This window comes from Rhipicephalus sanguineus, chromosome 2 (genome assembly GCF_013339695.2).
Source record: "Rhipicephalus sanguineus isolate Rsan-2018 chromosome 2, BIME_Rsan_1.4, whole genome shotgun sequence".
NCBI lineage: Eukaryota > Metazoa > Arthropoda > Arachnida > Ixodida > Ixodidae > Rhipicephalus > Rhipicephalus sanguineus.
Window position 1 is genome coordinate 42227140 of NC_051177.1, and position 14338 is coordinate 42241477.

General features: G+C 45.2%; 1 protein-coding gene across 1 annotated transcript in view; it reads right to left on the minus strand.

Annotated features, from left to right (window-relative positions):
* LOC119382824 (kinesin-like protein KIF3A) overlaps positions 1–14338 on the minus strand; it is a 33441-nt gene that overhangs the window by 3996 nt on the left and 15107 nt on the right. The window contains exons 11-15 of the mRNA XM_037650690.2: positions 11559–11706; positions 10669–10849; positions 8812–9048; positions 2019–2141; positions 176–303 (exon numbers count right to left, since the gene is read on the minus strand). Coding sequence (XP_037506618.1) covers positions 176–303; positions 2019–2141; positions 8812–9048; positions 10669–10849; positions 11559–11706 — 817 coding nt within the window. The remainder of the gene's footprint in view (positions 1–175; positions 304–2018; positions 2142–8811; positions 9049–10668; positions 10850–11558; positions 11707–14338) is intronic.

The following is a 14338-nucleotide window of genomic DNA, read 5'->3' on the forward strand; positions in this document are numbered from 1 at the left end:
AAAAATTCCACGAACCAGACAATGGCAACACAGACTGCTGCTACTTGTTGAAGTAAACATTATACATTAGTACAAAGGAAACATGGAAATAACACTCAAAGGCAGATTGAGCAAAACTTGTGTGCAACGCGCAACGACTACAGCCACCTGCCAAGAAAAGGATAGCTGAACTTGCCTGCGAGAGGATTTTGGACGAGAGGTTTTCGGTCTAGCCGACTTTCTACCCGACCGGTGTCGGCCAGGCATCTGCAGCCCATCCGGAGAGTAGCTCAAGTACACATGTGAGATGTCCAGATCAGATTTCTGTAGTAACATGCAAGCACAAAAACAGCTGTGCTTTTGAAAAAAGACAGCGAGGTACTGCTCTCAGCACTACCAGATTGTTGGAATATTGTTTTTAAGAGAAGTACTGTAATATGTACACACTTCTCGTATGTATACATGCATGTAGCAAACAAGTGATCTTCCAGGTGCACAATTTTTTGGAAACGCCTAATAATTTGGACAGCTTCATGGAATGGCCACGCATTCCACAGAGCCAATGTACGGGGAAGTCAGAATTTCAAATGCTGAAACACTTCACCATGCAATTTATTGAACATTGTACCATGATTGCAGGACCAAAACAGCATTAGCTGTAGCTAACATTGCCAATATGCTGATTATTGTGCAGTCTCAAACCAGCACCCTTGAACCAGCACCCTCATGCCCCAATATGCTAGCTCCTGAGCATGACCTGCTAGTCCCCAAACCATCAGCTTCTCCACAATCCAGAGGTGTTACAGGGTCAAACAAACACAATGTATTGCAGTGAAGCGTGCCACGAATGGGAAGCGGCCGACCACTGTTGCAGGGCATAATGCTCTCCTGAATTATACACGTGTGCACCCACCATCTCCTGTCACAGTACGAGCACTGAGACACCTAAATAAGTGCACTGGCAGGCACTGAGAGCTATCTATAGATGTGGCGATTTGAGCCCTTGAGGGCAGTAAAGAGGCATACATTTGTTTTTGTTTTCCCAGACGATTTTGCGGTCCCTAGGGAGTCTGACAAATCTAATCTTGACTATTACTACAGATTCATTTACAGATGTATTATTACAGATGAGTTTACTGGCACTATGATCATAAAACTGCAAACTTCCTTTACAAGAAAGGCCATCATGGTACAGAAAGAAAAAAAAAATACACGAAATTAGCACAATGTGGGAATTTGTAAAGAAAACACTCATCTACTCCAGAAACATTTCTTGTTCAACGACTCTTCAGCACTATTTTTCCTGAACTTCCGTCTTTGTTGGCACTGTGTGTACGGGTGAGACAAAGGTGATGGCTTTTATGTAAACGAGCTACAACTTGTCAATTAATTAAGCTAATGCCTTCAAGAAACGCCAAAAGAAAACTAAAAGCACAAATGTGCTTTAAAGAAGAAGGAATACAACCTGGTATCCTTCCCAGATCTAGTGATTCTCGAGAAGAAGAGTCCAAAATAACATGTTCTCTCGTCTTGGTAACCCGGAAAATTTATTGAAATGTGCTCCGCAGTTTCTAACACACAGAAGTTACTACAGTGGCGGTTGGTGGTAAGCCCAACATGACCCAGGTAAACTATTGGTGAACGTAGCAATCAGGGAAAATTGACAGTATATTGTCTGAAGGTGACATGGAGGCTAGTGTGGAAGTCCTCACTTTGGGATAGCGTCAAATGAGTGGAATATACTTCGCATTGATCATTTGAGCATAATGGTTAACAATGGCACATCACTTCAACTAAGCATATCACTGCAATACCAATGGGTTTGTAGTGAAACAGCTGGGAGTTACCCATTTCCGTCACTGCTTTATTTACACGATTATCTGGATCACACTAAGGCACCAATTGTTGCTGCCTTGACGAAGACAAAACTACTTGTCGAAACGTTGGCTCTAGCGACACCTCCTGTTCAAGGATTTTTAATATTTTTAAGGCACCAACGCCATACACGTTACGAATACCATTCAAGAGGGGACACTGACCTCATGAAGATTGCCAACATCAGGAGAACTCTGCTTGCACATGTTATTTCCCGTGTACGCGATGCACTTCAGCTGCCACTCTCCGATGTCTTCGTTCCACTGCACACACCTCTCTAGAAGCTCCTGTGTTGTTGAACAGTTGGATCAGTAACTCCTTGATGAACTGTTAAAGTAAGAACTTGTAACCACCATAAAATCCCGAGCAAGCACCCCTCCCCTGCGGTGAAAGATAATTGGACAAGATTTGAAGGGGGAACCCTTGCTCGGTCAAGGACCAAAAATTCAAGATAGCGGTGGAAGAGCCTCTAAGAAGAATGCACATCTGTGCTTCAAATGAAATGCTTAATTGAATACGCAAGCATTTACTTTTTTTACCAAAACGGAGAGAATCCTTGTGTGAAGTTTCACGTGTTATGACAAGGGGTGAAGGCGTTCTTCAAATGTAACGACAATTTGTGACAACTCAGAAGCAACCCCGAGGCACCACACTGTAAAAGCACTAAGAAATCATGCACATATCTAAAGACTCTCAGAACTTGGATTCCTAGGAATCACTGCTGCAGGATTCTGTAGAGGAGAAAAGGTTGAAAAACAATGATGGGAGGGGATATAGTGCATATTTCAAACCTCCTGGAAATGGGAAGGGGGCACTTGCTCGGGATCTTACGGTAAAAACAACTGAACTGGTAACTCAAGCAGAATGCTAGGTGCAAATGGAAGTAGAAAACATCTAACAGAAATTGCAGCGTTCCCTAAGTAAAACACCAGAATACTAAATACTTCTAGAAACAAAAATTAAGCTGCAGTATGTCTCATTATTTGCAGCAATGAAGTGAGGCTCTTGGGGAGGATGTGCAATAAACACCAATCTTAAAATTTCAGCAGACACTCCGATCAGACGCTTTCTTTGTAAATAAATAATATTTCTGTCACTTTCCAATATTTCACTTTCCAATATTTCTGTTACTTTCCAAAGTTTAGCATCTAAATAACTCCACATCTTAAAGGGACAGACAACCACTCAGAACACGAATTGAGATAACCCAGCTAATGGAAAGATTGTCTATAGTATCGGCTAAAACGAACCCCGTTTTTCTCATTAAACACGTACTTATATTTTTATTTCTTCACTAAAGTCGCGAAAAACGACTTGTGGCACCCCATGTGGCAAGGAAGTGAAGATACATATGATTCCCATCACGTGACTTTTTACTGGTGTCTACGGTTTATCGTCTCTACATTGGTGTTGAAATGCAGTACACTTTTTAAATTATAATCTTTTCTAATTAAAACGTGCAGATATCTCTTCATTTGTACTGAGCAGAACAGTGGCGCCGCCTTCCGAAGGCTTGATGTATGATCCGATGATCATGAGCGGCAGCATGAAAGTTAGGTGAGGGCCTAGCAGCACCTGCCGACGAGTCTGAGAGGTACAAGAGGCACCGCGCTTGCGAGGCGGTAAAGGGACTTCACGTGACGACGAGCGTTCAGAAAACTTATTCTACCTGCTTTTTATATTAAAAAATCGTTGGAAATGCCAAAATGAAGGTGGTTAACCACATTTACACTCACTCCTGGGTCATTCAATGCCAAACGTTCCAGCCATTTTGGCAACCATCTCAAATGTATTAGAAAAAAATCGTGCTGATTTGTTGCATTGAAAACAGTGAATTGCTAGAATATTTCGGAGACAAAAAAATTTTTGGTCATGTGAGAGCCTTCCGAATTTCACAAAATGCCGTCTGAGTGATGTTTGTCAGAAAATTTATTCTGAGAGTACCGATTCTCGTTTCAATACCAAATTTGGTTTACATATTAAGCAAAGGCATTTGGGTAAGGTGTTCGAAGCTCAATAATATAACCGCAATTTTTCTGCAATATATGCCTCTTGAAATCTTGCCAAAATCTTTTATATGTTTGCATTTTTTTTTCTTTTCTAATATTGTGCTATGTATGGATATCTGAGTAATCAATACTTACTCTACAGAAGATACATTTTGCCTTAAAGGGGTACTGACACAAAATTTCACGGCCGAGATAGCTTGCGCGATCAATTACCGTGAGCATGCGTATATCACCTGCAAAATATTGTTACGAGTCAGGAGGCGTTTATTGAGAACGCTCAGCGGCAGAGCACTGGATGAGGTGAGGCTACGGAAGCAGCAACAAAGTCCTCGTTGTCGTCTTCTCCTACCACTCCTCTTTCTCGCTCCAGAGGCGCCGTTACACTTCTCCTCGCGCAGACGAAGCCCGCCGGGCGAGTCAGGTGTCCTCTCGTTGCGTACATGGCTTTAGCCGGGCGACGTGCGTAACTTGAGTTCTTTCTTGGAGAACGTCGGCCGCTGGGTGTGAGGCGCGCTATCGTATAGTTTACCTCACTCAAGCGGTCGATGATGACAAACGGGCCAGCATAGTGCGCCAAGAACTTGGTGCATAGACCGCGCTTCCATACTGGGGTTCACAACCACACAAAATCGCCAGGGACATAGCTCACAGGGAGGTGCTTACTGTCGTATCTGGCCTTTGACGTGGTCTGGGAGGCTAGCGTGCAGAGTCGCGCTAGTCGACGAGCTTCCTCAGCACGACAGAGAGTCTCAGCTACTGATAGGTTATCAGCGGTGGTCAAAGGAAGGATAGTGTCCAAAGTATAACGAGGTGGGCGCGCGTATAGAAGGAAGAATGGGCTATAGCATGTCGTTTCCTGTCTTGCTGTGTTGAACGCGTATGTTATAAACGGCAAAATCTCGTCCCAGTTCTTATGATTAGATGCCACGTACAGTGAAATCACGTTCGTAAGGGTCCGGTTCGCACGCTCGGTAAGTCCGTTTGTTTGAGGATGGTAGGGTGTTGAATGTCGAAAAGTAGAAGCACATAAGCGTAGCAATCCCTTGACAACATCTGCAGTGAACTGGCGTCCACGGTCGCTGATTATCACTCGGGGCGGTCCGTGCCAGAGAATGACGGAATGTAACAAGAATAAAGAGACGGCAGCAGCAGTCGCAGAGGGGATGGCGGCCGTCTCGCAGTACCGAGTGAGGTAATCGATGCACACGACTATCCAGCGGTTACCGGTGGAGGAACGTGGGAAAGGACCTAGAAGATCAATTCCCACTTGCTCAAAAGGCGAGCACGCAGGCGGCACAGGCTGGAGTTGACCGGCGGGAGCTTTCGTGGGACGCTTGTGACGCTGACACCTCGTGCAGCTGGCGACATACTGCTCGGTAGTCTGATGCATTCGCGGCCAATAAAAACGCTCTTTAGCTCTATACGGAGTCCGCGCTGATCCCAAGTGGCCGGAAGTGGGGTCATCATGCATGGCACGTAATATAGAAGAACGGAGGCTTTCCGGTACCACTAACAGCAGTAAAGGCCCAGTTGCAGAGTAATTCTTCTTATATAGCATTCCATTGCGAACACAGAACTGACGCGCTATCTGAGAATCTTGAGCGGCAGAAAAGTATGGCTGCAACTTTGGGTCCTTCAGCTGTTCAGCCTTGAACACGTCCACATCGGGAAAAGCAGGATCAAGGGAAGAGAGGTAACGATCGAAGTTTTCTGCCTCGCAGTCTGTGGATTTTAGAGGTAGTCTTGAAAGGCAGCCAGCATCGGCATGGCGCCGGCCGGTCTTGTAAGATACAGTGAAATCGTACTCTTGCAATCTTTCTCGCTCCAGAGGCGCTGTTACAATATTAACAGCGAATATGGCTTGGAAGGTATTTCAGATAAATTTAGAGGTTCGCGTACGCGATCCAGCGCTATACGACGCACTTCACGATATTGACACCGTTGAAAGCGACTCAAAGGCAAGCCCCCTAGTTCCCCGACGTCGCCACGCTGCAGCCGATACAAGCTATGATGACATCATAGTCGCCATTTCTCTTTTGCCATGCTTGCGGCAGCAGACTACTTATCGGTGGCTGCTCGCAAGTGTGTGGCCAAAACGCACACGTTGGAAGTTTTGCGTTTGGCGACACTTCTTTCCTGTTTCCTGTTCAAAAGGGCCTCTTGATTTCTTTGTGCTGTCTGGGCTGCGAACTGCGCAGAAGTGCATCACATTTCTGTGTGCTGACGTGGTCGAGCGTCGCACATGCTAAGTGGTGATAGTTGCATCCGGCGGCTTGTAGTTTTTGGAGCTCTCTCAAACCAAAACTGAGACTGGTCGGTAATGAGGAGCCTGTAATTAATTATGTCGCGCGCTGCAGCAAAAGATATGCTGTGTTATGATTAACAGGCCTCCAGCAACACATTGCAGCAAAAAAACACGAAGCCAAAATTTTTGTGTCAGTACCCCTTTAAAAATATTTTGGTCCACTGAAGTTTGCAAATCATATGAAAAAATATCATGAATTTCAGAAAATCTTCATTTTTGTCCACATTGAGATGCAATTTACACCACCTGGTGCTACAATTAAAAATCAGCTTTATACCTCAAACGAAAGCAAATTACTAGTTCTTACATGGCAAGTTCTATCATTACATTTTTTTTTAAGAAAATAATTCTTTATGTTACTCACCGACGGCTATCTTTCTGTTTGTTTATACGGCAGTTTCCGCAATGAAGTTCCCCAATGCCGTCAATGGGGAACTTCAAAAGTTATTTTCTACTTACTTCAATAACACGCAAGTGAACTCTTAGCCCGGTCGTGTGTTTATAAATACAGTGATGCTACCGAGGACTTCTCATTTGGAGCAATTTTTGGAGCAGCAAAATTTCTGTTTTCGAGGACTTTGGAGCAGCAAAATTTTCATCTTGGAGCACTTTGTAGCAGATAATTTTGCATCTGGGAGCACTTTGGAGCAGCGAATTTTACATCCTGAAGTGCAATACAAAAGCATATTGCATTAACATTCAAGCACCTGAGTATTACTATGGGGCTCTTATGAAGGCTAGAAATATTTCGATTCATTGCAAATGTCATGGAAAAAATCATCCCAGGAGCATAGGCGTGCGCACAGGGGAGGGGGGGGGGCAGCCCCCCTAATCACCTAAGGGGGGGGGGGGGGGGGCAAAATCAGCCCCGTACATTGACCCTTGCGATAGAAATTATATGGACACTCTCGGCGGATTTTTGCCGTCGCCGTAATTTTCCATATAAAGTCCAAATTAATAACATCACCACGCGCATTCTAGCCGCGGGTAAAAGCTCGCGAGCGCTGGCGACGAACGCGGCTGAAGCGGAGATTAAACTAGCCGGCCGTCTGTCTCCGCCGCACGGACAGCGCATGAGATAACATCTTCCCGCGTGCGCGCCTGCCGTCGATTGCTCATCAAACAGAGAGGAAACGCCCCGCCAGTCTTTCGTAAGGAGCATGAACGGACGCCAGGAGAGCGGAAGGGGGGGGGGGACCGCATCGTTCGAAGGGCGCAGTCGCTTGCGCGCGCGCTGTCTCGAGGCATCAGGAGACGGCTCGTAAACTTGCTGTGCTCTCAACGCTTACTTCGCGTTTAGAGAACTCAGAGCAAGAAAATGCTTCGGTTCCTGGAGGGACCATATTCCCTTAAACCAGCGTTTTGTTGAGTTACGCGAGATCGGATCCAAAAGAGTTAGCTGCTAGTCTTACTTCGTTTCATAATACAATTTTTTGGTATCGCATTCATTGCTTCGCTCTTAAGAGAAACTGAGTTTTTTTAACCGTTAGCTATTGACCCCCGAAAGCGAGGGACGGACGTGTAACATGGTGTAGCCGCTTCACTGTGGGCCGTCAGCGACGGGCCCACTACTGACAGCTGCGCATTTGCCGCTGCTCCGACCAGGAGATATGATTTTACTAATAATATGACATTTTTAAAAAAAGCAAGCAAAACATTCGAATTTGAACCCTAGCACGTGAGCTCGAAACGGCAGGGCCTTTTAGGGGGTATTTACCGCAGAGTGATTACAAACTCGGACGTGCTGGCGGAAGGAATTACGAAAAAACTGTTCTGGATGAAGATCCATGGATAAAGTATATCTGAGGAAGAGTGTCAACGCGTTTCCACCGTTCGCGTGCTCCCATAAACGCGAAGCAAAGGAAAATTCGATATTGTCCCATATATCTACTGCGAGTGATCCCAGATTTCATTCCGCGATGTCCGGAAACAAAAGTGACAGACATTTTAGCGGCACTCATGTAGTTATTACTGAACATTGCTTTCCTTACGTGCCGTGCGACGCTTGAATCGAGCTATCAGCTGCGTTTCTGGAACAGACGACGTCCGCCGATGAATCGCCGTCGCACTTTCTCGCTACCGATAAGCCTAGACATCACGAGCCTCTGCAGAGAGCGCGTTTTGCTGTCGAGCCGACTTGCAGAACAGAAGCTACGTCGGCACCGTGCATGGCATCGTGGCTTACTCGGAACGCACGCGCGAGCGCTATTTATTCAGCTGAATAATTCTTGGTCCATGATTGTGACTTTATTGGCAGCCCCAAGATCGAGCTGCACATGTTCTGACACGCCGGCGGTGCGATTGCCGGTGATAGACGCCCCCAAACCCGAGACTTCGGCGCAGTTTGGCGCAAATTTTGTCGATATTATCAGGATGGCGCAGTAAATACAATTTGGCGCACTTTGGCGCAGTTGGCGCAGGAGTGGAATCACTGTAAATATATTCAATTATAAATTAAGTGCACAGCCAAATGCGCTAAAATACACCAGCGCACAAAGATTAACCCACATAATGCAGATTATGATAGAAAATTGTGTGTCATGAAACCAAAACGCAGGCCACTACTACCGGACTACATTAACGAAATCAATATATACAGCGAAGTCCTAAGGGGTAATATGAGTGACCAGTAGGCAGGCCAACCTGGTACTCTGGCGGAATGAAGGCATCGATGAGGAGCATGTTGAGCCGCAGTTCCCTGCTGAGCTGGCGCACATTCTCAAGCAGCCCTTCGGACTCCCGCTGGTGCTCCTGACGGAGATCGGCCATCTCTGCCTTTGCACTCATAAGAAGAGCCCAGACCTTCTTCAGTTTACGCGTCTTCCCTGCCGCCTCTTCTTGCAGAGTGGAGTACCGCTCCTCCATGTCCAGCCGCTCAGCCTACACGGTTAAGCAGAGTTTCCACTTGGGCTTGTTGGTACAACATTGTGAAGGGAACAGCGCAGATATCAACGAGGGCGAAGAAAGGCATTTGTCTACTTTGTTCCTTTCTTCGTCATCGTTGGTATGTGCGCAGTTCCCTTCACACAGTTTTCGAATGCGCACCATGTTAATGCCGACATCACTGCACAGACACAGCCACACAAAAATTCTGAAATTCTCCCAGTCCCAGTGATTCTAAGGGTGCCGCGACAACTAAAGCCAAGGCAGCATAGTGAATTCTCATGAACTGAGTATTTCCGAGGGTCAGTTCACAATACTATACTACACTATTGGTACAGCATACTATTACATACAGTAGTATTCTATAGAAAACTACCTAAGAAAATGAGGAAACTACCATTTCTTCAGACCTGATGCTTAGTCAGCGGGCAAATTTGTACCTAAATAAGTAAGAAGTTACTACATGGAGATAGTTCGAGTCACTGTACAGTTAATAGGAAGAAATTTCAGCTGAAATGTTTTTTTTTTATTGTCCATAACTAGTTATAAAGTAAGTTTTTGCATGTTAGTTTCAGCAGATTATGGTCGATTTTCCTACATGACTTAGCATGATGAAGAGTAGCAGTTGCAGTTAAGCTTGATTTTTGCAAGTGTTACAACGATCTTAAAAAATAATACCTATAGAAATGCAACCCCACACAGAATTGAAACATTAAACATGCGTAGTCCACCAACTATATTTCAGAAAGTAATTTCTTTTAACACAAAAGTGTTTTATACCGGTGCCCACCAAGACTTCACTGACATATTTCTGCCACGGATATGACGTTGTAAAATGTACACTAACAGATGACAAAAAAAAAAAAAAAAGAAGAAGAAAAAGTTCCTTCGTCGGGAATCGAACCCACTACCCCTTGCTCCGCAGCGCGCGGTGTGAAACAACTCGGCCACAAAGCCTACATTCTTCAGTATACTAACAGCGAGCTATTTATACACACCATTTACCGCTGGCGATACATGGAGCTTGGAGGCACTTGTTTCCGCTATCACCAGCAAGATGGCGCGAAAGGTGCGACGAGTGCACTTTAAAGGTCGTCACCCTGCTCATTGCAATGTGTGCACACCCCCACCTGTACTCTGCCCTACAGGGCTTGGTCGCCCGTGCGCGCGCACTTATCTCGTGATTGGGGCGGCTTGTACATCTTGTGCTTTCACCGCAAGTTTACATTGAAGTTACAGAGTACACGAAGGTCACTTCGCTCGCTGCAGCGGCCGCGTTTGCTAAAGGAGCGCGCTACTCAAACACGAAGAAGTAACACCTGTGACAGTTGTTAGTTCGCGCTCATCCTGTGTGTTTTTTTCGTGCGTCCTTTGCGCTTGAGCAGCACGCTGCAAGTTTCGAGATGCTTGCTGTTCTTCGCATAACATTCCAATTTGTTGCTATCGCATTCATTGCTTTGCCCTTGCGGCGATACAATGCACAATAAATGCTCAACTACCTCTGTAAAGACATGTTTCACTTTCGTGCTATATCGATTCCTATGACGGAGGGATCAGCCATGTTTTTTTTTTAAACTCCAGAGCACTACAATCCTTGAAATAAGAAACCCAACCCACCTCCTTCTGCTCCAGGGCTTCTCTGAGAGCAGCCTCTTTTCGCTTCCTCTCTTCAAGCTCTCGTGCGCTCTCTTCCAAGAGTCGCTCTTGCTCTTCAGCTTTTTGAAGGAGGTTCTCACCTCCCACAATGATCTTCTTTTCGAGGGCATGAAGCTTCTGCATCAAACCTTCTTGCTCTTCTCTGCATATAGAAACCCCCGTTGGATCAGCAAAATTGAGGAGAGGATAGCTTTAGACACCAAAGCGTGCGCAAAAGTTATGTTATGTTCGATGACAGGTTGTGCTAAACTCAAAATCTGCATTTCCCTCAAAAGGGATAGAAAATGAGACCGTTCCTAATACATTAGGTGTCAAAGAAAATTATACAATGACGGCCTAAGTTTTTTTGCTATTACTATAGTTTCGTTCCGTGCATGGACCTGATTAGTGCTTGAATGTGCGTGATTTTGGCATGCAAACCTCCAAGATATTGTTTTCTTTGATACTTTACTAATGAAAAGCTAGACAGACGTGTCCTCGTGAGCCGTGAAGCTTGACATGGCTGAAAATACATTTCATAGGGTACCAGTGGCTCCAACGAGTTTGCTTCTAGTTAGCAGTTTACGCGAAATGGTGGCAAGTGTTCTGCACAGCATCAGATTGCAAGTAGGCCATATGCTGCATGTAGCTAAAACCAGCACAGGAGTTGCAGGAGAAGTGGGCACGGATAGAAGTATAATTCAGGTCATAGCCATCCGCCAAGGTAGGGCTATTCACGAATGGGTCTCGAAATTCCAATACAAGTGAGCAGAAAACTCAGGGACGAGTAAACAAGAACGTCAAGGGCATATGATAACGCTGAAAACAAAACTGCGCAAAGAACAGAGAGCATTGTAAGAGCAAGAACCAACCTTGCTGCATTCAGCTGTTGTTCTCTTATCTCAAGTTCACTAGCGAGACGGTCACGCTCTTCCTGGGCCATGTCCTTTTTCTCTGACAAGGTTTTTCGGTCAGCTAAGATCTGCGCTTGTATTTCACGCATCTTCTCCTCGGAAATGGCTGCACAAACAACAAAACAGGGTTCATGCCACATGCACACACACAAAGAGACATGGAAATATATGCTTCTCAATTTATGTGCTTGTACTAGAATACATGTCAGCCACCACAGATACAAGGAGACCTATATCCTACAGTAGACTATCACTAAACAGAAATCTCTTAAACATAATGGCTGCTTAAATGGAACGAATGCCTCTAATATGATTGCAGTGATGCTACCGCTGCGCCACTTGCGCCAGACTGCGCCAAAGTGCCCTGGCTGCTACAACCTGCTACATTTCCTCAAAATTTTGCGATTCTGCGCCAAGCCTGCGCCAAAGGGGTCATGTACTCCGACTTTCAGAAATGAAACTAACTACATGAGGTTCCCCCATTGAGAGCGACATCGCGCTGTACGCGGACGTTCTCCATGAGAGTGATGAAAATGGAGACAAAATATCAATATGGTGTTGTCAAGCGGACGAAGGAACTGCGTTTTGTGTTTTTTTTTTTGTAATCAAAGCATCAACTGTAGGCAACATGGCGCAGCAGCAGTCAAGCGACATGCAGCCATGAAATGGCACATTGATGCTACCAGTCGTCATTGAGACGCTTCAGGTGGGCTGCAGCGGCCGAAAACGATCCAGCCGACTTTGGAATTCGGATGTCAATGGAACGTTTTGCAGTGTGACCGCGTGGCAAACACAGAAACTCTGTTTGTGCTTGGCATGACTCTCAAGGGCATCCCATACTCGTGGGCCGACACAGCAACTGCCTTGTTTCTCAAGTTATTTGGAGATTCCGAAACAGCGAAGCAGTTTAGTTGTAAGAGGTTCAAGGCATCCTACATAGTTAGTGATGGCCTCGGGCTGTATTTCAAGAAACTTGTGCTTGACGAGCTGAACAAGCCGGATGTGGTTTTTTCTTTTAGCATTGACGAGACCCCTCAATTCCTGAACAGAGGTGCCAACAACTTGATGTTGTAGTTAGGCATTTCTCCAACAAAATGCAGCGAGTTGTGGAACACCTACAGTCTTTCTGGCTGGGCTCTGCGACTTCGGATATTTTGGCTAGTGAAGTGCGGAGAGCAATGATGGACCTGCCGCAGAAAAGTGTCATTTGCTTTTCTACGGATGGCCCTACTGCAGTGAAAAGCTTCATAAAAAAGATGCAGGAAGCATACCCTGACATCATAGATGTAGGAGAGTGCTGCTTGCACAAAGTGCACAACTCATTTGCCCGCGGCTTGAGTGCCATTGGCTCGGATGTCGACGCTGCTGTGGTCGATGTTTATTACTTTTTTAAGAATTCTTCGGCTCAGAATGAATTGTTGAAGGCAGAGCACCTGCTCCAAAAGCTAGTTTTGCTGCTCCAAAACGCAATTTTGCCTGCTCCAAAAGCTGCGCCAAAGTGGCCTAAGCCAGTAGCATCACTGTGATTGGTTTCAGACTTGAATTCTGCACCCCTCTTCATCTCTCAGTAGACGAAACTCCTGTTAAACAGCACATATTTTCCTGTTCCCTTCAGGTTCCGTTTAACAGGAGTAGACTGTATTGTTTGGTGAGATTAAGGAACTTGTTAGAGCTGATTTCCAAAGCAGCAACACGGCACATACAACATGTTTCAGCAATTGCTCTAGGTGATTTTAAAAGCAATACAACAGAAAGATGACTTTTTTTTACAGCTGTACATCATTTGCAGGTAATCTGTCATAATTTGTATAATACCCTATCTGTAAATCAGCCCTGTAACTCAAATTCATTAATTTTTCATTCATTAAAGGGATTCTGCAATACTTTTCCAAGTAGCCATCGAATGGCTTCATTAAAGGAGTTTATTGCCTCACGAATCGACCGCCGCAACAATTTTTAGAATCCGTCAAGTACGAGCGGAGTTAGAAATTTATCACACGCTGTAATTGCTTTCTCTCTTCTTTCATCTCTACGAGCGCCCTGAAAGCTAAGCAGGGAGAGATGGCACAGGAGAAAGAAGCTACGTCAGCCATACATCATCACCTTGAGTGCTTTTTCTTTTTCTTCGAACGCATGGCTTACTTTCAGTGTCATCACGAGTGCATGCGTGGGCACGTAGTGGCCTCCCGCGGCGGCCACAGTAACTACGCAGCTCACAATGCTCAAATCAGCCAAGGGCTGTGAATTTGGGTATATGGCATCATTTGTAGAAAGAAGAGGGAACGATTTCCAGCTAGAATTGTAAATTCCAGGCTGTGTGCTGTGCTGTAATGTTTGGCTCACGTTTTTTCAGGAGCCTCGACTAACAATTGGCAGTGTTCTCTGACCATGATGAAAAAGTTTTGCAGGACCCCTTTAAGGTTTCTATGATTTTGAGCATGCGTCGTAACTGTGGAACAGGAACCGCTGAGTGTACAAGGCGCGTCTACACAAAAGGACTGGCGAGCCAAGAAATGTCGACACACCTGCAAACTCTTCTAGTACTTAAAATTAATTAAACGCACAGAATTCTGTCTTTGAAATTGAATTTATGTGACCACAGGACACTTGCACGTAGAAAGTCCAGACAGTTTGTCAAAAGAATTAAAACCAGTGTGTACGTGAATGCAGCTGATTAAGCACTGCGCTGTTGCCTACTCAATGTGTTCCTTGGATCAAAAATTAATTTACAAGTCAGT